At 52.9% G+C, this 24201-nt stretch overlaps 12 protein-coding genes across 12 annotated transcripts; 6 read left to right on the top strand and 6 right to left on the bottom strand.

Moving 5' to 3' along the window:
* Positions 1–25: 25 nt before the first annotated feature.
* W97_00776 (uncharacterized protein) lies at positions 26–969 on the top strand (the record flags this gene model as incomplete). Its single annotated transcript, XM_007778688.1, has 2 exons — positions 26–242; positions 293–969. The coding sequence occupies 2 exons, from the start codon at positions 26–28 to the stop codon at positions 967–969; spliced, it is 894 nt and encodes a 297-aa protein (XP_007776878.1).
* A 163-nt stretch (positions 970–1132) lies between these two features.
* W97_00775 (uncharacterized protein) lies at positions 1133–1537 on the bottom strand (the record flags this gene model as incomplete). The annotated part of the gene is made up of 3 exons (XM_007778687.1): positions 1133–1305; positions 1357–1435; positions 1508–1537. The coding sequence occupies 3 exons, from the start codon at positions 1535–1537 to the stop codon at positions 1133–1135; spliced, it is 282 nt and encodes a 93-aa protein (XP_007776877.1).
* A 382-nt stretch (positions 1538–1919) lies between these two features.
* W97_00774 (enoyl-CoA hydratase) lies at positions 1920–2796 on the top strand (the record flags this gene model as incomplete). Its single annotated transcript, XM_007778686.1, has 2 exons — positions 1920–2110; positions 2169–2796. 2 exons carry the CDS (start codon positions 1920–1922, stop codon positions 2794–2796), a joined length of 819 nt encoding a protein of 272 aa, XP_007776876.1.
* A 290-nt stretch (positions 2797–3086) lies between these two features.
* Positions 3087–3705, bottom strand: W97_00773 (uncharacterized protein; the record flags this gene model as incomplete). The annotated part of the gene is made up of 2 exons (XM_007778685.1): positions 3087–3375; positions 3476–3705. 2 exons carry the CDS (start codon positions 3703–3705, stop codon positions 3087–3089), a joined length of 519 nt encoding a protein of 172 aa, XP_007776875.1.
* A 298-nt stretch (positions 3706–4003) lies between these two features.
* Positions 4004–5275, top strand: W97_00772 (uncharacterized protein; the record flags this gene model as incomplete). Its single annotated transcript, XM_007778684.1, has 2 exons — positions 4004–4119; positions 4174–5275. The coding sequence occupies 2 exons, from the start codon at positions 4004–4006 to the stop codon at positions 5273–5275; spliced, it is 1218 nt and encodes a 405-aa protein (XP_007776874.1).
* Positions 5276–5578: 303 nt separating this feature from the next.
* Positions 5579–7138, bottom strand: W97_00771 (uncharacterized protein; the record flags this gene model as incomplete). Its single annotated transcript, XM_007778683.1, has 4 exons — positions 5579–5993; positions 6056–6434; positions 6486–6859; positions 6918–7138. 4 exons carry the CDS (start codon positions 7136–7138, stop codon positions 5579–5581), a joined length of 1389 nt encoding a protein of 462 aa, XP_007776873.1.
* A 503-nt stretch (positions 7139–7641) lies between these two features.
* W97_00770 (uncharacterized protein) lies at positions 7642–8596 on the top strand (the record flags this gene model as incomplete). Its single annotated transcript, XM_007778682.1, has 2 exons — positions 7642–7824; positions 7883–8596. 2 exons carry the CDS (start codon positions 7642–7644, stop codon positions 8594–8596), a joined length of 897 nt encoding a protein of 298 aa, XP_007776872.1.
* A 1165-nt stretch (positions 8597–9761) lies between these two features.
* On the top strand, positions 9762–10589 carry W97_00769 (uncharacterized protein; the record flags this gene model as incomplete). Its single annotated transcript, XM_007778681.1, has 2 exons — positions 9762–9806; positions 9861–10589. 2 exons carry the CDS (start codon positions 9762–9764, stop codon positions 10587–10589), a joined length of 774 nt encoding a protein of 257 aa, XP_007776871.1.
* A 1525-nt stretch (positions 10590–12114) lies between these two features.
* Positions 12115–13035, top strand: W97_00768 (uncharacterized protein; the record flags this gene model as incomplete). Its single annotated transcript, XM_007778680.1, has 2 exons — positions 12115–12726; positions 12787–13035. 2 exons carry the CDS (start codon positions 12115–12117, stop codon positions 13033–13035), a joined length of 861 nt encoding a protein of 286 aa, XP_007776870.1.
* Positions 13036–13253: 218 nt separating this feature from the next.
* W97_00767 (uncharacterized protein) lies at positions 13254–14399 on the bottom strand (the record flags this gene model as incomplete). The annotated part of the gene is made up of 3 exons (XM_007778679.1): positions 13254–13398; positions 13455–14083; positions 14133–14399. 3 exons carry the CDS (start codon positions 14397–14399, stop codon positions 13254–13256), a joined length of 1041 nt encoding a protein of 346 aa, XP_007776869.1.
* Positions 14400–15327: 928 nt separating this feature from the next.
* W97_00766 (uncharacterized protein) lies at positions 15328–17056 on the bottom strand (the record flags this gene model as incomplete). Its single annotated transcript, XM_007778678.1, has 2 exons — positions 15328–16425; positions 16535–17056. The coding sequence occupies 2 exons, from the start codon at positions 17054–17056 to the stop codon at positions 15328–15330; spliced, it is 1620 nt and encodes a 539-aa protein (XP_007776868.1).
* A 1722-nt stretch (positions 17057–18778) lies between these two features.
* W97_00765 (uncharacterized protein) lies at positions 18779–20122 on the bottom strand (the record flags this gene model as incomplete). Its single annotated transcript, XM_007778677.1, has 1 exon — positions 18779–20122. One exon carries the CDS (start codon positions 20120–20122, stop codon positions 18779–18781), a length of 1344 nt encoding a protein of 447 aa, XP_007776867.1.
* Positions 20123–24201: the final 4079 nt, after the last annotated feature.

Below are 24201 nucleotides of genomic sequence, written 5' to 3'. Positions count from 1 at the left end.
TCCAGGAAGAGATATCTCACAGTCAATGTTCGCACCTTCGACGCGGCTGCTACGGAGTCTTTTGCCGGCAGACAACTATGTCTGTCAGCTATGTCGGAAACCCCGAGCCTTCTCGACCAGAACGTCTCTGCAGTCAGGACACAGCAAATGGGCGACGATCAAGCATGACAAGGGGAAGAACGATGCGGCGAAGAACAAGCAGCGTTCAGTCTTCAGTCATGAGATAGCGAACGCGTCGAAATGTAAGCTGTCAAGCCCCGCCTGCTATAGAACGCCTTCTGACCCTGTCCAGTTTATGGCCCTGATCCCAATACCAACGCTCGCCTCGCGTTAGCGATCAGCCTAGCAAAGAAGGCAGGCGTTCCAAAAGCCAACATCGAATCAGCCATTGCACGTGGCCAAGGCGTATCGGCCTCTGGCGCAGCCCTTGAGCCAGTCACTGTCGAGGCCATCTTTCCTCCCTCAGTCGCCGTAGTCATCGACTGTCTGACCGACAACAAGCTTCGAATACTAGCAGACATACGGCACCTCATTAAGCAACACCAAGGCAGTGTCACGCCGACCAACTATCTTTTCGAGAAGAAGGGACAGATAATTTTCAAGCCAAAGGAGGGCTTAGGCGCCGATGAGGTTCTGGATACCGCGCTGGAAGCTGCCCCTGGTGTGTTGGACGTAGTTGAAGGAGCGGACGGCAGAGTCGTCGTCTTCACGGAACCGGCGGACACGAAGGGGACAGGGGAGACTCTGTCAGGTGCCCTAGGTTTGGAGGTGGAAGAGTCAGAAATCATCTGGGATCCAAACGAGGACACGAAAGTAGAGATTTCTGATGAGGAGGCTGCACAGGCGTTGAGTGGGTTCGCGGAGAAGTTGCAAGACATATCTGGTGTACAAGCCATGTACATGAATGCGTCACAGGGCAACATAAGTGATGCCACCTGGGCAGACCTGCAGAGTAGACTTGCGGTGTGATTGTACAGTACTGTAACATAAATGTACAGTCTTTCAACGTTCTCCGAACGCCCCAAGCAGTCCATCACATCAACGCCACCCAATGCTTTCCCTTGGGGAATGACAATCCTCGTGATGCAACGCGCTCACTTGACTCCAGTTCCTTCAATCTTGATACCAGAAATCACTCTTCGCCCATTCCATCGCCCGTTCCCTCCGCTTCTCGGCGCATGGCTTCAGCGCGTAACCGTCGATCCCTCCCCTCAAGCCTTCTCCTCTTCAGCCTCTCAATCTCATCCTTAATCTCATCCTTCTCAAACGGGATCTTGTGGGTCTGCCCTTCCTTCGGCCAGAAATCTGTCCTCCATTAGTGAACTGCGCTGAAGTTATCTGTTGACTGAGGCGTACCAGGCACGGTGAACCGCTGGTCTAGGTTCGTTCCGAAGTAATACATGACGCCGATGGGAAAGAGGATATACATGCCAAACTACGGTGCACTGTTAGCCATCGGAGTCCAGTGGCGCATATCAAAGTGAGTTTGATCGCGAACGCTTCATACCTTGAAGACCTCAAGATTTGGGCCTCCCATATTGACTGTCCGGTTCCCGAGAAGCCTACCAAGGCCTCCTTGACACTGCAGAGATCGGGCAAGCTCGTTGATGCGGTACGGACTGCGGTACTTCGGCGACTTGATGAGGCGCGTCAAGAACCTCGAAGCGTTAGCCAGATCTGGATAAGATAAGATTCACAAAGATGCAGCCCTACCAGCCCTACGAAACATACCTCGGCTCAAACCACAAGCTCGGTCTAGCGATCCCGCAACCCCATATTGACAATGTAACAGACTTGCTTTGAAATCTAGATACGAACTTCCAACTATATAGACGCTGTCTCTGTAGATAGACACTACTGTACCTCTAAGACACAGCTTTCTCAACCACTCTACCGAACAGCACTCCACAATGGCCGACATGAGCCCCGAAGAAGCCGTGACGCTCGAATACCGCGGCCGCGTCGCTATCATCACCCTGAACCAGGAGAAGAAGCTCAATGCCCTCAACCAGGATTTATACTACCGCCTCGCATGCTGCATGCACGAGATAGCCGCGCGCGATGACATCTCCGTCACTGTCCTGACAGCCAAGGGCCGGTTCTTCTCTGCGTACACCTACCCTACACCCTTCCCTACGTGTACATCCCACTAACCCCCGCATCAACAGCGGCGCCGACGTCTCCATCTCCCGCTCCACCCCCCAAGGCGAAGACGCCCGCCGCCACTGGCTCAAGTCCTTCGTAGCCAACAACCTCCACATCACACACGCCTTCTACACGCACCCTAAGATCCTCGTGACCGCGCTCAACGGCCCCGCAGTCGGGCTCTCGGCCGCCCTAATCGCCTTCTCCGACTTCATCTACGCAGCCCCGCACGCCTTCCTCTTGACGCCCTTCAGCTCGCTGGGGCTCGTCACCGAGGGCGGCGCAAGCCGTGCCTTCGTACAACGCCTCGGAATCAGCAAGGCGAACGAGGCGCTGATCATGAGCAAGAAGATCACGGCCGAGGAGCTCGTGGCGACGGGCTTCGTGAACAAGATCGTGGATGTGGGGGATGCGAAGGCGAGTGATAAGTTCCTGGCTGAGGTGCTCAAGGAGGTGGATGATAGGCTGGGCGAGCATCTGAATCAGGAGAGCTTGTTGAAGATCAAGGCGCTAATTAGGCGGCCAGAGAGGGAGGTGTTGGATGCGCAGGGCGTGCATGAGGTTATCGGGGGGTTGGAGAGGTTCTTGAAGGGGGTGCCGCAGGAGGAGTTTAGGAAGATTGCGGCGGGGGAGAAGAAGCATAAGTTGTAGTTAATTTGTGTGTAGGCGTTGTCAGAGAGACCCGCTACAAAAGATTGAGAAAGTGTAGATCAATACAGACTCGTCTTCGGGGTGACTGTTCGGAGTTAATTGCAAAACGTGGCTTCGCATAAGAACAATCAGAACTCTTGATCATGAACACGAACAAACTTGATAGAGCTCAGGGTATCTGATGTTGAAATAGCTCCGTAGCAATCCATTCCGCACACTCCAAGAACGCCTGCCGTCCCTGTCCCCAGCAGGCTTGAACTCCGCAGCAACGCCAGATCCATCCAACCAGATTACCACTCGTTATCCTCGTCTCTCCTCACGTCCTCCCTTCCATTCTCAATCACGGACGCCTTGTACTTCTCCTGCTGTTTCTTCCAGTGCCCGCCCTCCTCATAATCTTCACGGATCCCCAACGCCTTCCGAAGCTTCTCGCTCTCCTCAATCTTCGCCTTCGCCAGCTCATGCACCTGGTGCGACTTCAGGCCCCTCGCATCCGTGCTTTCCTTCCCGCATTTGCGCTCCGCCTCCAGCTTCTTGCGTAGCGCAGTGCACTGGTCTTCGATGTCGTCCTCTTCAACCCTGTTCCACGTGACCCGTCAGCACTACATCTCTTTAACCATCCAGTATCCCACCCATAGCCCATAGCCCATTCGCCAAACAAAGAATACAACCCACATACCCCTCATCCTCAAGCCTATCCCGTAGCTCAAACACCTTGACCTCAATTTCCCGCCGCCGGTCATGCTCGAGAATCTCCTTGTCCGGCTGCCGCTGCCTGTGCTTGAGGCTGTCGAAGTCTTTCGGGTAGGGCGCGGTGCTGTCGCGCGGTCTGAGGGCTGAGAGGTTGCGCTGGACGTAGCCGGAGGTGCCGCTGCCGCGGGGGGTCGAGAGGCCGACGTTGGAGGACATGGTGGGGGTGTATGGGTTTGAAGCGGCAGAGGACAGTGTTGAGAGGCGTTGTAGAGGGGAACTTGCGGAGTCTGGTGGAATGGTGGATGTTGGCGGAGCACTTCGGAGGTGTCGCGGAGTGACGCGAAATTTGCCCCGCGGTGGTCATCGTTTCGTCCGGAGGCTTATGACTCCTGTCTCAACTTCTACTACACCACGCATCGTCCTGCCCCGGCGGAGTCACTATCTTTTCGAACAAGCACTAAGGACTCAGGATCCATCTACGTCCTTCAGCTCTCAGACTTCACCGCAGAAGATTATGGACGCGACGGCTCCTACCCGGGAAGACCACTCCGAGCCCTTGACACGCCTCCCTTTCCCTCCCGTCACCAAGACCCACATCCTTAACTGCTCCTACCACTCATGGCACCCACGGTAGGTCCGTACATCGCCAAATAGTTGCCGTTCAACCCACTCACCTCCTCCCAGCTACCGCACCATAACCCCCAAAGCGCGGCTCCTCCCTCTCACGCCCCCCTTCCTCTCCTACCTCCGCGCGGATGGTATAGTCCTTCCCCCAGACCCCTCCGACCAAGACTGGTCCGACTCCGACAGTGGCATCTTCTCCTCCACCGATAACGCCTCCGATACGTCCGATGACGAGGACCAAGATCCCTCGGCGCAGTGGCGCGAGATACATCAATCGATTAGAGATATCATAGAAGAGCTCGGTGGGAAGGTCATGCCAAAACTGAACTGGTCGGCGCCGAAAGATGCGACGTGGATCAATGCTACCAATAGCATGGAGTGCCGGACGCCGAACGATGTGTACCTACTCCTCAAGTCGAGTGATTTCGTCACGCATGATTTGGAGCATGCGTTTGATGACTGCGAGGACGACAATACCAAAACGGTGACAAGCTCCACCGACGGCGAAGCGCAGGATGACGACCGCGACATTACGACGCGCCCGCAGACCCTAAACGATATCCCCTACCACCTCATCCTCCGCAAATCCTTCCAGCTAAACCCCTCCCTCGAGTTTCGGTGTTTCGTACGCAAGCGTCGCCTAATAGCCCTCTGCCAGCGTGACCTCAACCACTTCGACTTCCTTTTCAGCTTGCGCAGTCATCTCACCACCAAGATCCAGGAGTTCTTCGACGTGAGGCTCAGAGATACCTTTCCCGACGAGAACTTCGTCTTCGACGTCTACGTCCCCCCACCTCACGAGAAGGTCTGGCTCATCGACATCAACCCCTGGGCACAGCGAACAGATCCTTTGTTGTTCAGCTGGCTGGAGCTGCTGGAGATGCCCGCGCCGGGTGAGGACGAAGGCTCGGATACTGAGACGGAAGAAGAAGAGGCGGATGAGGAGGTTTTTGTGCCGGAGCTCCGGCTGGTGAGGAAGGACGACCCGGAGGCGTACGGGTTCTCGACTCCGCAGTATAGCGCGCATAAGCTGCCACGGGATGTTGTGGATGCGAGTCGGGGCGGTGAGAGCGGGTTGAGGGAGTTTGCGGAGCAGTGGAAGGAGGTGCTTGCGAGGCGGCAGAGGGAGGAAGAGGGAGCGGAGAGCGAGGACGACGCTTGAGGATCTTTGGCAGGTTCAAGTAGTCACTTTCAAAGTCAGTTTCTCGATGAGACTCTACTGCAATGCGCAGTCGACCCGTCGGTGATCCAAGCAACATTTCATCTGCCTACTTCTCCGACGTGTCCGCTGTCTTTTCTAGGCAATCATACATCCTAAAAGCCGTACTGTTACTCGCTCAATGGGCTAGATTCCGTTCTCTTGAGATATCCAGTATCCCATAAGCACTCCAAGTCAAGTTCAGAGATATGCCAATCTCCTATCGGTCACACCACAGCTAGTTGAAACATGCCTCAAGCGGCTGTCTTAGCGTTCTCCGCGGCTCTTCAGAAGCCTCGCACCCACCATCAGCACCGCCGACAGTATCAGCATCGAAGCAGCAAAAACCAGAAGACCATCAAAGCTCAAGCCCCCCTTGCTTCGATGCGCAGGATCAGCGTCTCTGTTCTGGTACTCGTATAATATTCCTGCGAGCGGCGGTCCGACGAGAACTCCGATGGACCCGAGAGACCACATCATCCGGATACGGGTCTTCAACCTTGTCGGATCGGGACAGAGATAGGCGACTACGGCTGGTATCACTGCCAGCATAGCGCTAGAGTTCAGCGCGTATAGCGCAGCTACGATGAACAGGAATCCGGTCGAATCGACCAGCAACCATAGGAAGACTATGATGCCGGATGAGATGGTGAACGCCATTAGCCCGCCGAAAGAGGTGGACCTGTCACAGTTGTTAGCGTTGAGTAGGCAGAGGATGATGCTAAGCTGGCAACGCTTGCTTACCTTTCACAGCCCTCCGCGACGGCAGTGCCCAGCACCCTTCCGACGAGGCTCGCGACATTCATGATCACAAGCGAATATACCGAAAGGTCCCAATCCAGGCTGATTTTCATCGCAAAGCCTTGGACGTAGAAGAACGGTACGAAGAAGGCCATTAGCGCTGGGACAAGCGCGACGACAATCACCAAGTATGGCGAATCTGAAAATGCTGTGATATCAACTGCCCGCCTTGCCGACCTGAGTCTCGGGCGAAGGGACGAGCGCAGCATAGCCAGGCCAATGGGCAGCGGCACAACTGTCACGAAGGCCACTGTACGGACTGCCCAGGCCCAGCCGATCCGGCGTTCGAGTTTGCCGACAAGCAACGAAAAGACGATGCCGCCTGCCATCTGCTGTCAGCGTTTCCGTCACAGTTCTGAAATCCCGCACGTACCGATACTGCCGCCCATGGCAGAGACATTGAAGACCAACCGGCCAGGCCCAGGAACTTCCATAATCCGAACCACCGGCGCCAAGGCAAGGCCCGAACCGACGCCTACACAGAGGCCTTGCGTCAAGAGTACGTGCCAGTACTGCTTGCCCACAGCAGCCCCGAACCATCCTGCCACCGTAAGGATGAAGCCCAAGACAGCCACATAGTCGAAGTGTCCCGCATCGACGAGCCGGCCGGCGGCGAACCCCAAGAAGAGAACCAGGGATGCTTGCACGGAGCCGATACAGGAGATCAAGGCTAACGAGACCTCTTGTTGCGGGGTGTAGACTGTGTCGTAGTACGCTTGGAAAGCTCCGAAGGCGTTGACGGGGCCCCTGCGACATGATCCAATGGTCAGCTGACCGATGTTCTCGAACTGGGGATTCTGCGTACCAGGCGCTAAAGAGGACGAGGAAGCATCCAACAGCTTCGTGCCAACCGGGCAGGCCCGTCTCCGGCGCATTGCGAGATCGCACCATGGGCTCGAATGCGGACGTGTGAAGCTGCTTCACGCGCTCTGAGCGCGGCTCATGGCGAGATTCTAGTTCGTGCGCGAGGTCGTGGAGCATGCCAAAGTCGGAGGCACCGGTCGTTGCTTCGCGGGCTGTTGCCATCACGGCTTTCTTTGGTTGATGCGCTGGTCACTGGCTGGTGGCGGCAGGAGGGTCTGGTGTTCCTGTAGTGAGTCGGGTGAAGGTGTAGCTGTGCGTAAGATCTTTCAGACTACTGTCGGTTGCAAAATGTGCGGCCGCCTTAGCAACGAAAAATTATATATTTTAGTAGATTATCAGCTACATAACGCCGCTACCCTTCTTAGTTTTAATTGTTAGATAGCTGCAGCTATGCTGAATCTTTTAGTACTATTTAGTCATATCTTAAACGTCACATTAATGTGTAAAACATGGTTTTAGCCTTTAACAATCTTCAAACGGCCGCACAGCAAGCGACAGTAGCGAAGCTGGCTTTCACAGTTGTTCATTTCCGGTCATGCTAAGATTACAGCTAGTTGGATGACGTAAGCACGGACTCAACTGCACTAACCCAGCCCCCATCTCTCTCACAACAATACCAGTAGTCGCCATATTCTGCGGCCCTCTTGTGTCCCACCCAAGCCATCATGTGGGATACAGATACAGAGGAGAGCGTGTCAGATGCAGAGGAGAGCGTGTCAGACTCAGGTATTACGATGTTGGACTCGGAGAGCAGCGAGTTGGGCTCGGATGAGTCGGATATCAGCACATCGGACTCGGATCTCAGCACATCGGACTCGGAGGCTAGCGCGTCTGCGCCCAGCCCAACAGTAAGTACTGCTCCTCAATCGGCAAGTACCCGAAGAGATCCTAACCAGCACTGTGTAGGAGCGCGAGGAAAGCGACTTGTGTACGAAGGTCGAGCCGTTCCCGTTCATGAAACTTCCTACCGAGCTTCGTGCCCAGATTTATGGCCATGTCTTAGTAGCTCCATCGTCGGTCAATCTGTCTTACTACGAGCATCACTGTCACCGCTTCCTCCTCCGCCGCTTCAGGCGAAGAGTCCCTTCAACTGGGTTGCTTCTTGCGAGCAAGATGGTTCACGAAGAGGTTGTACCAATTCTCTATAGCAACAATCGCTTCCTGTTTGACGGTTGCGACGCCTTGTTGTGCTTTCTCTCGCAGATCGGTAAATCGCGCATTTACGTCAAATACATCGAGCTGGGCGATGGTTATATGCGCGAATCCGCATACGGTGCATTCTCAATGCTTGCGCAATGCACGCGGCTCACCAAGCTAGCGATCTGTACCGAGGGTTTCTACGAAGGGAAACGTGGGAGAACAATTGCGAGAGCTTTTTACAGAGATGCCCAGCCATGGCTCGAAGCTGTTGGCTATGCAAGAAGGGATAACCTTGCTGCCCTCGAGATGCTTCACCTGGACTGTATCACGATTCGAAGCCCGGACACTAAGCACGAACTTAATCAAGTTTTCGGTGCAGACGACATTCGAGTGCGCGAGGAGTTCTTCACGAAGCTGAAGAAGCTCCTTAACAGCAACTCCAGCAGGATTCGGTCCCGGAGATACTTTCTCCCCGGCTAACAGACGCGTCAGTCACCGAACGCGCACGCAAACTACGAGCGCAGTATGCTTTGCACGCGCAGAGCTTGCGCTCCCGTCTCGAGATGCGCGTCAATCGCATCCTGCAATCCTTGCGGTCAACCAATATCATGAGCTATGAGTGTAAGCTCAGCACTCGGCGACTCGAAAATTGAGCAGCTGCAAGGCTCTCGACATTGGCAAGTTGCGTTAATGATTCTGGAGCTCACATCAGCGTGGAGAACCAAACTGCTGACTCGTATTGAGAGCGTGCTTCGATTGCGGATTCATCGTCAGCTCACGGTACCTTTGCTTCATCTCTTGTTTTCCGATTCTGCTGCCAGGAGGAGCGGCAATCCCGTTTTGCACCATCCTCAAATGAGTCTGCTTTGATGGCTATGTCGGCATCTAGAACTTGGGTCAGCATTGGGACGTAATTTCTTTCATTCCAGTTCAAGCAGAGCTTCTGCACTTGCGACGAGAGTTAGTTGAGAGCGTGCACGTATGGGCGGATAGACTTCTAGTCCCTGCGGCATTGGCTTCATTTCCCCTCACTTTCCACTGTGTCCTTCAACAAAAAGCCACCACAACTTGAGAACTCAGTACAATCTCAGTTATCCACAGAACCCCACGCAGCTCCATATACTTCAACACAGCGAAAGACGAAATGAAGATGACGTAACTCCTAAGAGCAAACCGGCAGATATTTCACCTTGGTGAAAGAGTTTGTCGTTCTTTTTTTCGCCACAAAGCCTCCTACACCTTTCACTCATACGTTCGTCCCCATCCTTCCTTGACAGCAACCCTGCGAGTGTAATAATGCCACCCTGAAAGGGCTTTCTGACACCTCTCCTGGTCCGACTACTGCTCCGGATCTCCGTCTTTCCAACTCTATCACCAGATCAGTTATATATGTAGAGCCTCGACTCAACTCGGCTCCGCAACAACCGGAAGCGAGCGTTGCTCTGGTCCCATTATCACGACAGACTCTCCCCAGACCACAACACCTTCTGCCGTAGAGTAGGAGTGAACATGACGTAAGCAGGAGAATGAACGGAGCGAGACAGCTACTTCACCGCAGCGGAGGCTTCTGTCATCCGTCCTGCAACAGTCACTCCCGCAACCCTACACCAGCCTCTTCCGCTCTGGCATCTAGACTTGAGCGATCATGCCGAAATCGGAAGCTGCTTCAGAGCCGGGATCTGATCGGAAGGTAGAATATGCACTCTAGTTGGTGGGAAGTGAAACACACTGATTGTACTTCCAGAGACGCAAGCTTTTCAGCACGGAACCCGAAGTTAGCCATGGTCCCTCTGACATCAGCCATTTTCCTTTCCTCCAACTTCCTGGCGAGCTCCGAAACCAAATATACGAGTACGCCCTGGCTAAGATCGACCATCTCGGCAGGCATTTCATCTGCCTCAAAGCTGTTGTGAAGAAGAATCGCCGCGTAACCGCACGCTACTTCATGGAAGCCGGAGAATCCAGCGACCCAGTCCCAGCACCTAGGCTACTCGGCGTGAACAAACAGATCCGTGGAGAAGCTACACCAATCTTGTATAGCGTCAACACCTTTGGCGTCAAGGGTATGAAAGGATTGTTGAACTTTCTTTCCCAGATCGGCCCCTCACGAGCTTGGCTGAAAGACATTTGGATCCATGAAACACACCAATCTAGGCATGCTTATGCTGCGTATAACCTCCTCGCCCAATGCACCCGGCTCACTCACCTCAAAATAAACTGTGACGAGCCAGACTTCTACACCGACGCAAACTCATTCGATTTGGCCAAGTGCTTTTATCGAGACGCCCACCCATGGCTTGAAGCAGTCGGCGCCGCAACGGGAGACAAGATAGGTGCCCTTGATATCCTCGATATTGATGACGAATGCATAACAGAGGGTGCATGGTCCCACGACCGCGATGGCAGATGCGCGCAAGTTGATGATGCACGGGAGCTGTTTTTTGCACAGCTGAAGGATTTACTGGACCGATAGACCGGCACGAAGTCTTATCTCATCCGATCAGGAATTGAGGGCCGCGATACCCAGGGAGCTTTCCAACTGGAAACAGCTGCCTTCGAGAACTGAGAACGGTCAGCTCAGCACTTCAAGAGTTACGACGGAACGGGCTTGCGACGTTCTCATGGGGATCCAAGCAGGATAAATTCTTTCCATTTGACATCCACCAGGGCAATTTTTGCAGCGTGATTCGCTGGGTTTTGGTTCTTGCGTTGCATTTTGGCTGGAATAAGGCGCATGGTTGGGGAATTCGGAAATTCCACTTAAAGATTCTGGCAGCATGCGCTGTACTGCCTTTTCATCCTTACAATCCCGGGAAGCGGCAAGTAAGATGTCGAAAAGTTCCCGTCTTCCCACAGCTTAGGTCTAAGTGTCATAGTGTTTTCATAACCATCACTTTGGAAGATGTGAGACACCGCTGGTATCAGTGTAACGCCGGCTGCGACGAACTATGGCTCACAACTCTCAATCATGGAACTCGCGCTAGCATACAGATGAAACCACTTCGACATGAGCTCCAATAATCTTTCCGAACACGTTTAGTTTGACAGCATATACCATGATTCCCTTCGTGCTCATACTGTTGCAAAGGGCTGCGTTTAGCCAATCGTGTACACCCTACTAAATCTAGCATCTAATATTCAATTCCGTCTCCACCGACCTCACTTCCTGCAAGGTATCTTAGCACCATTGACAGGCGAATAGTCCGAAGATCTATTCACCCGCCCGCCCAGAGTCATCACCCGGAGTGAATTTGATCTCAATAAGAACGTGAACCGACCGCGATGGGCACTTCACGAGCTGCACAAACTTTTGTTATTCATCTTTGCAACACATGCTCTCATAGCTTTCAACCACTACCCTCCGGCCCGACAGCAACGGTTCAGCCATCATGCCCAGGCGCAAAGTTGCTCCAAAGTCTCGTGCTGCCCCAAAGCCAGAAGCTGATAATCCGAGAAACAATCGGTCTCGGACGCTTGGAAGAACCATGGCGAGCGGCAGGACGGTAGCGATTTAACGAAAGTGCTCCTTCGGACTGCTTCATTCGCCGGTATTACTCGTGGAGGTTTGATGATTCTCAAAAGTTGAGGCGGGTCGATATGTACAATTTCGAAGGATGTAGCGTCCAAAAATGCCATTGAGGTTGGTCGTGCAGGGATTACGGAGTTAAGGCCTGAGAGATGGTTAAGTCCGCTGCCAATTGCATCATCACCATCATGCACGATCTCTACAAGTTGACGCGTCTCTCACAATCCTTTGATTGTTGGAACCAATGATGCCAGTGGATGAGCTGCAAGATAGCGACAATGGCTGGCCACGGACTTACGAGCACTCGCGCCGCGAGATTCGGATTTAGTGTCATCTCGTCCTCGAGGCGCCGAGCATAATCACTCTGCTTGTTTATATAGGATTCAGCGAGCCAGCTACACAACAGCTTGGCTCGACAGTTCACCAGCGAGGAACTTAGCAATTCGGAGACACTGGATATTAGCCTCTAATCATGGCAATCCTTCTGACAGGCGGCACGGGCAAAACCTCCACGCGCATTGCACGCCTGCTGCAAGATGCAAATATCCCATTCCTCCTAGCCTCTCGTAACGCTGAGACCGGAGCTCCATCCGGAATGCCAGCATCCAAATTCGACTGGCTTGACTCCTCCACCTTTGAGAACCCCTTCCATTACGAATTTCCTAATGGAGAGCGCATATCCGCAGTCTACCTCATTGCGCCTGCAGTAACCGATCCAGTACCCGCACTGAACGCCCTCATTGACCTCGCCGTCTCAAAGGGCGTCAAGAGATTTGTTTTGCTAGCCGGCAGCTCGACGGAGCCAGGCGGTCACCACGTCGGGCAGATATGGCAGCGCTTCATCGATGCCGGCCTGGAGTTCTGCGTGCTGCGCCCCACCTGGTTCATGGAGAACTTCTCGGAGTGGCAGCATCTGGCCACCATCAAAGACGAGGGCAAGATCTACACGGCGTGTGGGGACGGCAAGATCCCGTTTATCAGCGCTATGGATATCGCGGCCGTTGCGTTTCATGCGCTTACGGACGGGAAGCCGCACAATACTGATCACAGGGTCTTGGGACCTGAGCTGTTGACTCACGATGAGGTACATCGCTTCTAGACTCAAAATAGTACGCGAATGTAGCCGCTGACAGTGTCCGTGCAGATTGCGGCAAAGCTCAGCAGCGGCCTAGGTCGCGAGATCGTGCACGTCAAACTCTCAGAGGAGGAATCTGCTCAGCGGTATCTGAAACTGGGCCTGCCGGACCAGTTCGCAAACTTCATGTCTTACCTTGAGGCTGCTGCTGCCAGGGGAGATGAAGAGAGGTCGGACAATGCTGTGGAGCGAATTTCTGGACGGCCTCCGCTCAAGTTTGATGAATGGGTGCAGCAGAACAAGAAGGCATGGCAGTAAAGCATTTTTGATCATCTTGCATTTTAGATTACTAAGCCCTGCTTCTCAAGGATAGAAATATAACAAAGTAGATCCTTGAATCCCTTCGTCATTTAGTGTTACTCGTCTCAAATATTCCTCAGCTGTCTCCCCTCTACCTGGTCAAAAACCCGTTGCACTCAGCCGGAGCGGATAAGGACCTGTAGTCTCGAGAGAGATGTCACATCATTCTGCAAATGTCAGGTGCGAGTAGCGGCTGTGTGTCGAACGTAGCCGTGGGCTGGACGCGACGATATCCACATGCTCGGGCCGGGATTTCCAAAAGTTCGCGTATCCTGGAGTCTTCGGACGTTTCCAGGAAGGAGCAAATCGCCATGCATTCGACTGACGCCCGTCGCGTCAACCACCAAACCTGGCTGCAACGACACACAAGTCCGTACCAGTAGCCCAGGATGAGCAACGCTCGCGCGTCTCGCTGTTGCAGCAACTCGAGGAACTCCGGCCGCATCTCGGCAATGAAATTGAGATGCTCCATGAGCGTCTCCCTCGTGCACTCCATGGAGAGCAGAGGACAAAGCATACGCACTTGTGCATGGTATGGGTTGTTCTCAACTGTAGAAAGAACAGAGAGGTCGCATAGACTGACGAACGGTGCTGGTATACCTGCAATTCCTAGCCGCGTGTCTGTGAACGTGGATAGACCGTCGTCGCCTTCGGATATCAAGTTCTCGAAAACACTCCCTTTCCTCCATGGTTGAGCTGCTAGCACCATGAGCTTGATGCCTCCTTGCATCCGGAGCCACTGAAGGTCATGTGAGGATGGTTTCAACGGCCATGCATCAAGATACTGATCGGTCTCGATTGAACCCATGGAGATGCCATTTAAAAGTGTCGAGGTCGCGAAGACTGCATCAGCATCCTCGGTCTTGATGGGGTGAGCCAACTTTTGGTTGAAAAGAGAGGTTGTTTTCTGCCAGTGATAGAGCTCGGCAGGCGAAGCCCTGTCCGAGGTGGTATATCGATAGTGCATTTCTGCTATAGTCAAGACCGCATGCAGGAGATGCGGGTGCTAAGCGATGTGAGACGTGGAGCTGGAGCCAGACAGGTGTACTACTGACCAAACATGCCAGCTTGACAATCTCGGCTTGGTAAACCCGCGATATGCTGGAAGTGGCCAGGGTACAGACGGTAATAGTTTGGAAGTGGTGGAGTCTCTGGAGGTCTGCACCATCGAACACGTGGTGCAGAGCGCCGTTCGCGCCGTGTCTGAGGCTGCCATTGATCGCGTCGATAATCATGGCATTTGCGGAGCATGAGGAGCTCAGGTTCGAGGACGAGGACGATGGCGAATCCAACATGCGCTCTTCTCGAGAGGACAAAGTCATCGCTGCGACTGCAACGTAATCGCAGGAAACGCCGAAAGCACAGCACCTGTTGCACTCCGGCTTCGATTCATCGCACTGAGAGAGTCTCCTGGTGAGATGCTGGCAGTCACATGCTCGGGAGGTCCCGTTCGGAGGGAACTCACCTTAACCTTGCGCACTTTGCAGTTCTGGCATCCGAGGCGTGATTTCGTATGGACCCGGCGGTGCGGGCGGACATCTTTGATCCGCCTTGTTCTACCTGCGGCTTGGGTAAGGCCCGGGGGATCTCGCGGTTGATGTAGCTGTTGGTCTCTGGACTGGCTCATTTTCGCAGCGCACTCCCGTTATGATCGATAGCTGATTCTCTTTCGACAGCACTGCGCTTCAATACATGATATCGGGTTCGATGAATGTATAGTTGCCTAAACGGCGGCGGTACGATGATAACCTTCATGTCAAGTACCTCTGCACACTAAATCGATACGTCACGACTCTGCCCAGTTATCTGAGGCGCAGTACGAGCACGGTTTCGGAAGAGATTGCGGTTTGAACGAGCACAGCCCAGCTGCTGGGGGATAAACCTGTCGACGTTGAAGCTGGTCAGTCACTGCACGTGGAGTAACGCGCTAACCCGTCCTCGCATTCCTCCACGCCAAGCGCAAGGCGTGCCGGAGCGATTCTGCTCCGATCAGCCTAACCTGCATTTGTATCCCTCCCTGCTAACTACCATATCCGACTCGATGAACTTGCGTCTTGCTGCGCTAGAGCAACACACTCGCTATTAAGTATCTTCAGTAGTAATCATAGGCGTGCCCCGACAATCTGCATACCGAGTTTACTCCGGCAGTGCGGCACCGCGCGACATCATGAAGACTTTTGCTGGGGATTTGGCAAAGAGATTCGCTAATCTACCGTCGCTGCTCGGTTCAGGCTGGTCAAGACCAGTATCTCAGTAAACATATCTAAAGTTCTCGTTCTCCCAATCCGTCATGTCTCCAAAGGCCGTAGCATCCAAATCAGGCACCGCTCCCTTCTCCGCCATAGCCTTGTCCCTCCTCCGGTTCTCCCTGCTCAATATCCAACGGAGGACGAGGACCGTCACCACCTCAATGAGGTGACTTACAATCATTGACCAAATGCCGAGCGAGTAGGTCGGCGATTGGTCGGACCTGTAAAAGAACGGCCCGGCGATATTGCCCACGCAGTAGCCGAGGAAGAGTACGGCGTTCGTTACCACCTTCTTCGTGTGGCCGGCCGTGTTCGCGGTGGTCAAGCTGAGAATGAGCACGAACGACGCATTGTACGGGCCGGTTAGGTAGTAGCAGATGAGGCGGCCGACTCCGTGCTCTGTGCCAACGAAGCGCAGTCCGAACGCACCAGCAATGTTGGGAACCAGGTATAGCAGGATGAACCAACACCGAGTATTTTTGCCATGCTTCGTTGCCAGATAGTCGTTGATATAGACGCAGGAGAGGATGGATATAGCGATGATGAAACCGTATGGTATCTGCATCAGCGTTGTAACAAGGGTACTAAATCCAAAGCCTCTGATGATAATGGTGCCGAAGTTGGAGATGCCGCCGTTGGGAATGTTGCCGACCAGGCCGAGAGTGAAAAGCAGGTACGTCTTGGGATCTTTGAGAGCCTCGACGACCTGGTACAGTTTAAGGTGTTTGTTCTCGATACCCGTTTGGTTCTCCCTAAGCCTCTCGACGGCGATCTTGCGCTCCCTTTGGCTGAGCATCGGTGCGGTCACAGGACTATCCGGGAGCATGAAGAACATTACGATCCCCCAGATCGAACATAAGGCGCCGATGATGATGAACTCCCACTTCCACGACGGCAGTGACGATTTGATGCTTCCAATACCGTAGCCCAGAAGTCCACCAAGGGCAATGCCGAAGCCGTTCGCAGTGTACCAGAGCCCCATTCGAATAGGCTGCTGTCGGCGAGTGTACCACATGCTGGTGATGAGCATGAAAGCTGGATCGGCGCAGGCCTCGGCGGCGCCAGAAAGTGCACGAAGGACAGCAAGCGTCGTGAAATTCTGCAAAAGAATTGTAAGCTTGAGCTTCGACTAAGATGGATTCTTGGAAGCCACGAAGCCAATTGCGGCCCTTGTGGACGTATGTTTCTGGCGACTCCGGTGTACTTACCGTCGCTGCTGCCTGAGCCATTAAAAGAGCCCCCCACATGAAGATGTTGAAGCCCAGATATTTGCCGACAGGAAATTTCTGTAGGAGGAAGTTCGTCGGGAAAGCCCAAGCAAGGAAGCCGAAGTAGAAGATCGAGCTTAACCAGCTGTACTGTGTTCCAACCAGATTGAGGTCTTCCCGTATCCCGAAGATGGCGGCGTACGAGAGCGTGGTCTTGTCGATATAGAAGAACGCGTAGCAGACTGCAAGATAGGGCAATATTATGTAGTCAATCTTGCGCACAAGGCGTTTCGCTTCGGCAGGATCGATAGGCTCATGGAGTTCGTCTGGAGATCCGAAGAGAGCCAGGGCAGTGTCCCCGTCGCCGGTACGAGAGAGTCTCCGGCCCGATGTTGGGGCAAGCTTCTCCTGAAAGAAGGACGCGGATTTCGGTCCATCACTCGTGTGAAGAGTATCATCGATCTGAGGGTGTACACCTGAGGCAGACGGATCTGCGGTACCGCTACGAGAAAGGAAGCGCATGGTAGGCAGAGATACAATCCAGTATTTACTTCGTGATAAGATTGAGAGGCTAGAGGATGTCTGGGAATGACAACGTTGAAACACTCTGCGCGGCGTCGAGAAGGGCTCGGAAAGGTTTGAAGCAGACGAGGTTTTCAAACAATCAAACATCGCAGATATACTCGATAGTCAACGGGCAGAAGTCCGAGGTTGCTGGGGTTTCGGCGTCAAGATAGGACAGACATCCGCCTGCGGCGACGGGCACTCGCCCACTGACTACCCCAGCTTCCTTACCTTTTGGAAACAACGTTGCTGATCCCCGTGGGGTGTCGGCGACTGAACGCGGGGTCGGAGCTCTTCTTCTCATCCAGACATGCAGTGATCGTGACGCTAGCGGGCCGACGCCGCGAAACCGTTGCCGCCCGCCACTTCAAACGGCTGTTAGGGCACATTGGCAGCGGGAATAAGAACCCCCGGGCCAGATTATCCACCAACCGGAGACTTTTGCAACCCGGATAATGTTGGAACGTTCCATCGCAGCAGAGGAGCATGTTACTTGGCTTGATGTTGCCATAAACAGTTAGATATGTGGTATATCTGCTCGCATAGCGGAATTCGACCTCGCTTGACAAGACCATCTGATGCAGCTCTAGAGATAGACCTTATCCATTAGGTGTATCGTAATGTGAAAAGATTAAGTTTCTACTAGGAGCATTTGCGTGAGGCGTGCTGTTCTGACAACATCACCGCTCTTCCTCTACCAAAATTCTGTCCCGCCCCATATAGATCCCACCTCGCGGTAGAAACAAGCTTTACCTCCTTGCCTAGAGCCAACATCAGAAGGTCTTATCAAGCGAGGCCCAGTTCCGCCAGGTGAGCAGATAATCGAATGCATGATTGACTCGCGCTTCGAACTCTGAATGGCTGTGCGACCCAGTGGAGAATCCAAACCCATACTGATTCCCTGCATTCTGATACCCCGGCGGGGACGATAAGAAATGCTTCGTCCGTGAACCGGGATTGCACAGTTCCCAGCAAGCCTGCTCACATGTAATTCTTGTTTGGTTCCATGGAATTTATGCACTACGGGCTGGTTCTTGAATTTGTACAGCTGACCTTGAGAGGAGACTGCGAACGGCGTAAATTCACACGCTTGGACAATGTCAGTAAACGACACGTCCGGCGGTGTGTCGGCCAAGACGGTGGTGGCGATTAGGGATGGCAATCTTTGCGGAATTGGGAGCGGCACCTATAGAGCAAATGGTCGTGCTAGAAGCCGATGGAGCCGGTTCTCTCATGGTTGATTGAGTGGAACGGAAACGATATAGTGAGCTCAGGCTTTGACAAAATATAATGACGGATTCTGGGTTTGGTACCCGCCGTGAAGAAACTCTGCGATCACGTACAGAGTTTGCGAATGTATTCATTAAATGGAAACTATCTTACCTTTGAGTTCTCTACTTAAGACGAGTTCTTACGTTAACCGACTTATATAATTCCCATCTACATGAAAACCCGAATATACAAACTGCCGACCAAACAAGTTCTAGAGGTTCAGGTATACACCTCTACTAGATACTGTTTCATGTTAGTCTTCTAGAAAAGAGTTGTAGATTATATAGCTTCCCCTCTAGCTATTAGGCAGCGATATCTTTATTTAATCCTAGATTCGGGTCCCATCTATATCTTCCGTCTCTGCGAGCGACACCTTTAATAAGCAGGCTAATATCATGGTTGAAGCGACTAATAGCTCCCTCTATCTCCAAGACCAATCTCTGACGCGGACAAGAGAAACTCCATGAAGCCCGCTCCAGTTTCAAGGAGATTCTGATGGTACTGCTCCGGAGTGGGATAGAAAGCACAAGAAGCCGCCTGGTTGCCGAAGCCAAACTCGACCGTGAAGCCATGAATCTTGTTCAGCTTAGGGTTGGCAAACGATCGCGAATACGCATAGTCATCGCTCGCCCCGGAGGTGGGATATAGATACGCCGACTGCGTCACCTCATAGTGCCGCCCGACCGCGGCGTCCATGGCATTGCCCATCCTCATGGCGGCGTAGGTCTTGTCGGCCCAGTCCCTGCTCGGCACATACTCCGAGTATACAATCCCGGCGGCCGGCGAGTCCGGCATCAGGCCTCGCTCGCCATCGTAGGTGGAGTTCAAGAAATTCATCCCCTGCTTTTTGGCCTGGTTTTCGTCGCTACCCCAGTTGTACAGCACGACTCCGGCATACGCGTGGATGTCCATGAACCAGCGGAGCTTGGTGAACGTGTCCATCACCCACCGGATGCTCCGCGTCTCCGGTTCGGAAAAGGCACTGGCGCCGTGGTATGTTGCCGCGCGAGGGTCGTTGGAGGCAACGTTCGGCGCGACGGTTGGGGCGAAAAGGCGCGGGAAGTCCCAGAGGAAATCAAAGTTGCGGTTGAGGTCGATGCCGATGGAGTTGGCGTTGCCGGGGATTGCGGCGGCCGGATTGCGATTCTTGCGCCAGCAGGTGTTCGTCGCTTGGTCCCATGCCACGCCATCGGGGTTGCTCAGAGGCAGGAAGACGATACCGGTGGACAACGCTTTGCGGACGTCGTCATTGGTGTAGGTCCGCCCGCCGTAAACCAGGCCGGTATTCTGTTTGTTGGCGTAAAGCAGGTCGCCCAAGAAGTACAACAGGTTGTCGGAGGAGCCCCGCTCGCGGGCGTGGATGGCGGCGTTGAAGAACACGCGGGGGGACTCAGATTTGCCTTTGGAGTTGCCACCGATCTTGCCACCAAAGATGGTCGCATTCTCATATGTCTTGAAGGGGGATGCGAAGGTTTCGAAGCTGTACTCTTTTGCGAGACCCCGGAAGGCGCTTTCGATCTCTTTGACACTGAGGAGGGTGCCTAGGTCGGTGCCCGGCGGTTGTGTGCCCAGTCCTCGCGGGGCAATGGTGCCGTCATTGAACCGATCGGCTTTCCCGATGGGTATTCCGGTGTTGTTGGTGGTTTGTCGGCGGACAACTCCCACGGATTCGTGAGCGGACTCCTCGGGGAGAAGGCAAGCGTGAGCCAGCGGCGCAAGGCAGAGGAAACTCGCAGCTCGCGAAAGCTTCATGGTTGCGGGTCGGGCACTGACTGGTGGGGGTGAAGGCGATTGACTCCCAATCCAAGCCAGGGGCGGGTCTTCTCACTTTATACATGAACTAACAAGTTTGTATATCCCTGGGTACCCCCTCCATGCTGGTTCGGGCAGCTGGATAGGCCTCTCATTGTTTGACTTTTACGTGGAGTACGGGGCCGTCACCGAATCCGCGCGCCCAAGACCCCTGCAGGTCTTGGGAGGCGGGTACGTATTAGGCAGGTGCTTCAATATCGACCTCGGTCTCCTTGGCGAACAATTACCTACCGATGGATTATCTGCGAGCCTTTCCAGGGCTTCCTTTCCTGTTCTAGAGGGTGAGCGTCGCCGCTCTATCCTTGTGCGAGCCGCGGTACGCATGGGTGATCCCTCACCCTGACTCACCTACCTAGGTATGTCTCCGGGAGCCCAAAAGGGCTCTCTCATGTTGCCCTAGTGGTTTAAATATGTTATGTTTCGGTCAAGCCGACTGCCTTCAACTCGGCCACCTCCTTCAATGCTTTAAGCCATCGGTGACGCATTCACCCCACTCATCCCACCGACTTCAGACGACTTCACGACCATCCCTGTTCACCAACCTTCGTAAGTATTGCGTATCATTCCTTCTATCTTAGCTGACGGATGTCTAGCGGATTCGGACAGTTTCACTAGGAAGGTTCGGCTTTTAGACATGGAAACAATCTAATACGTAACGCTCACGTTCAACGATCGGCTGGCTTTGTTCATTAAACAGTATCAGACTCTCGTTTCGACTTCCAAAATTCCCCGTCTCTTCCCTGTAATCCTCAAAACCATAGTAATGCGTGGGATTACCCATTCAGGACGAGCCCTTGCAATCTTCCCTAGCGTATTCCGATACTCAGCAATCAGTTCGTCCACCATTTCATCCTCATCCAAAGGTACAATCGTCAACTCTTCAACACAACAAAGAGACGAACTTCATTCCACCAAAAGCCAGTTCTTATATAACGACTCTCGTTAATATCCAGAATTGTATGCCGCACTTTCTTCTGAACATCCTCGCTAGAGCAATCTCCGCTCTGAAACACATCAAGCATAGAATCGACCAGCTTTTCGATCTTAGAAAGACACCCGAATCTCAGAGTTTCATGCTTGGTAAAGTCGAAACATATCCTTACGGGGTGGAAATACGAGCCAAATGACAGATGATAGGATTTCAGCGCTTTCGAACGGGATTCTTGACAGATGTGGAGGATAAGAGACACGGAATCAGGGCTTCTCTAGCAAACCTCCGGGAGGGGACTCTAGGTCTAGGTTTTGGTGGATTATAGTGACAGTTTAAAGGCTAGAGGAGACATGGGACCAGAATTTGAGGCGGAGTTCGAAGGGGAGTCGTGGGAAGAGGGTGAAGGTTTGTAGTTGGGAAGCGAGTTCCATAGTTGCGTTACGTGAATTCGCACCTTCAAGATTAAGGAGTCTGAACTATACATATATTGCTTATTAGTCTTGCTGAGCGTCGTGATGGAAGGGTTTGTATAGAGACTACAAGGCACCAGAGCAGGAGATTTGGCGAAGAGGAGGTGAGCCTGAGTTTCGAAGAAAGAAAAGGGACTCACAAGGTTATTCTCCTCTAAGTGGTTTCTATCCCAGATTGCATGTGCACTTAAACGCAGCATTGCAGCGGTTTGCTGATATCTTCATGCTGAAAATCTGTAAAGGGTTTGTGTCTTGTACACATAAATCTAAACTTTTAGGCCAAATTGATCGTCTGCTCTGTCTGTGATACATAAAAATAATAGTTACCAAGTACTAACCTTGAAACAGATTGAAGCAAAAAGATGGACAGCGAGTAGAGTCGCATTGTAGTCAGTTTCACCACCAGCCCCAATTTATGGTCTTCGAGAGCTGAAGCCACCAAGACCGTAGGAGGTTTGACTGCCGCTCTCGCGCAAAGAATTCTTGGCATTTTCAGCCACACGATCCTTAATTCCTCGACGACCCTTCTCGAGCTTGTCTAGATAAGCGTCCAAATCACTCGAGTCATTCGCATCTTCCCAACAAAGATGCCTCTACAAAAGGTCAGCCAGTCTTCACTATATCTGTGTCTCTATGCCTCGGGGGCCCAAGACGCTAACAGTCTCCCGCCTAGCCGAACCACAGCCAACAGTCCCACTACAGCTCCTTTCCAGGCCCGCCGCCGCAAGCGTACCTCGACTCGCGCCATGGCGGCGGCTACTACGCCTCTCCTCCTCCAGCCGGGTACTCATCGCCGCCACCTCCGGGCGGGCCTTTCTACGGTTCTCCTCCACCGCAACAAGGCATAACCTTCGGCCAACCGCTTCCACAGCCGGGAATGATGTACACGCCGCCTACTCCGCAGCAGCAGCCGTGGATCCTGCTCGGGTTCCAAGATACACTAGGGTCGCAGAAGGCAGTGTATGGGCCACCGGGGGCACAATTCGACTTCACCGGGAATGTATTCTTTGCCCACGAAGGGGGAAGTAAGGAGTATGTGCTACCTTATCGAGGATACGACGGGAGGCTCAGGGACCCGCCGCAGCCAGAGGATGATTGTTGTGGATTTTGGCATTGGATTGGTTACAGAACTGACTACCATTGGCAGTCGCCCCATTACCAGGGGCACGCTTTATATAGATAGGCTCTTTGTTATTGGCTCGTTATCAAGGTCTTTGAGCCTAAGAAAGTCCGCGGGTTGTGTTATAAAGATTACTGTATTTCAAGTGGTGCCTAATTAGGACCTTAAGCCTAAGATAGTACATCCCAATCCGGCTCCCTGCGAAGGTTGCACCCTATTGAAAGTCCGAAACAGCTTCTAAAAAATATGCGCTATTGAAGCAACGTATCAAAAACGTTCTCCTTGAATCCAAATTGAGGACCTGACGATTCTTCTAAACAAACACTTTGTTCCACATTCGACTGGGTCATGTAGAATTCAAGCTGTAGCGTCAAAAGGATTTTGCAATGAAAGCATATTGCGTCAACCATAGAGGTTACATGCTTAAGAGGATGTTAAAGAACCGCAAAATGAGAGGACTGAAACAGGCGAGGCACTACAACAAAATCAGTTCCTAGTGGTTCAATCCGAACCAATTTTTGACCCTTCTGCGTCCGAATCATCAACCCCAACCGGCTCATCTGATCAACTTGTCCCGCAAGGTGACGGAGCTCCCAGTGATACAGGTCCATCAGCGAAAGAAGTTTAAGCTGTTCGCTCCATTCCAAAAGCCAATAAATCCCAGATCCACAAGCACCAACTTTAATATTAGATAAACAAGCATGGAAGAAGGCTGGCAACGCCTTTTTGATGCTGTTGCAAATCACAACATAAGGCCTGTATTGGCTTAATTTTTGAACCACCGCCTGTCTTACCTTTCTTATCAAACTCTAAAAGACTATGTATTTCAATAGTAGTATCACGATATCTGAGATAGGTATCTAAATATCCGCACATAGAGCCATTATCAAAAGTGCCGAAAGCGATCCTTGCCGCTGCGCGTCGAAGAGAAACGATCGCTCCTAGCAGAGATACAACCTCTACCAACATATAAACGGAGACGACAACACTGGGCTATGGTGGCATCGCACGAACCAGGCGTCTAAATGTCATCATGATGTGGGTGTTGAATGTCTTGGGCAGCCTCTAGCAGGAGCGATGAGCTTCCTCTCCATCGAGCATGCATTGGCATTTCTGAGATGATATCGCATATATGCACGGAGATTGCAGCTCAAGTATAATATTTGTGCGGATGAGGTGACTCCTCGGTATCGAGACTATTATGATGGATTAGGGTAGAGCGGCGCCGCGTAGTCGCTATCCCTAAACTATGGTTATCGTCCTCGTCGGAGCCTCCTCGTACCAATCCGCGGAAGGTAGTAGAACATTCAACAGGCCAATGCGTTCGTAAGCGCCTAAATGAGACTCTGACCAAACGAGGACGAGCGAGTAGATATCAAGCAACGATTCAGCATCATTGGAGGAACCCTTCGCTATCTGTAGACAGAATACAGGCAAAGAGAAGGGGACAACGCTTGCCTCGGGCTGAGTTCTTCGAGCTGTTGGACCAGACACGCCA

Source organism: Coniosporium apollinis, assembly GCF_000281105.1.
Source record: "Coniosporium apollinis CBS 100218 chromosome Unknown supercont1.3, whole genome shotgun sequence".
In the NCBI taxonomy this organism is placed as follows: Eukaryota; Fungi; Ascomycota; class Dothideomycetes; genus Coniosporium; species Coniosporium apollinis.
The sequence above is the reverse complement of the archived record's forward strand: the minus strand, read 5'-3'. Positions and strand labels throughout refer to the sequence as shown.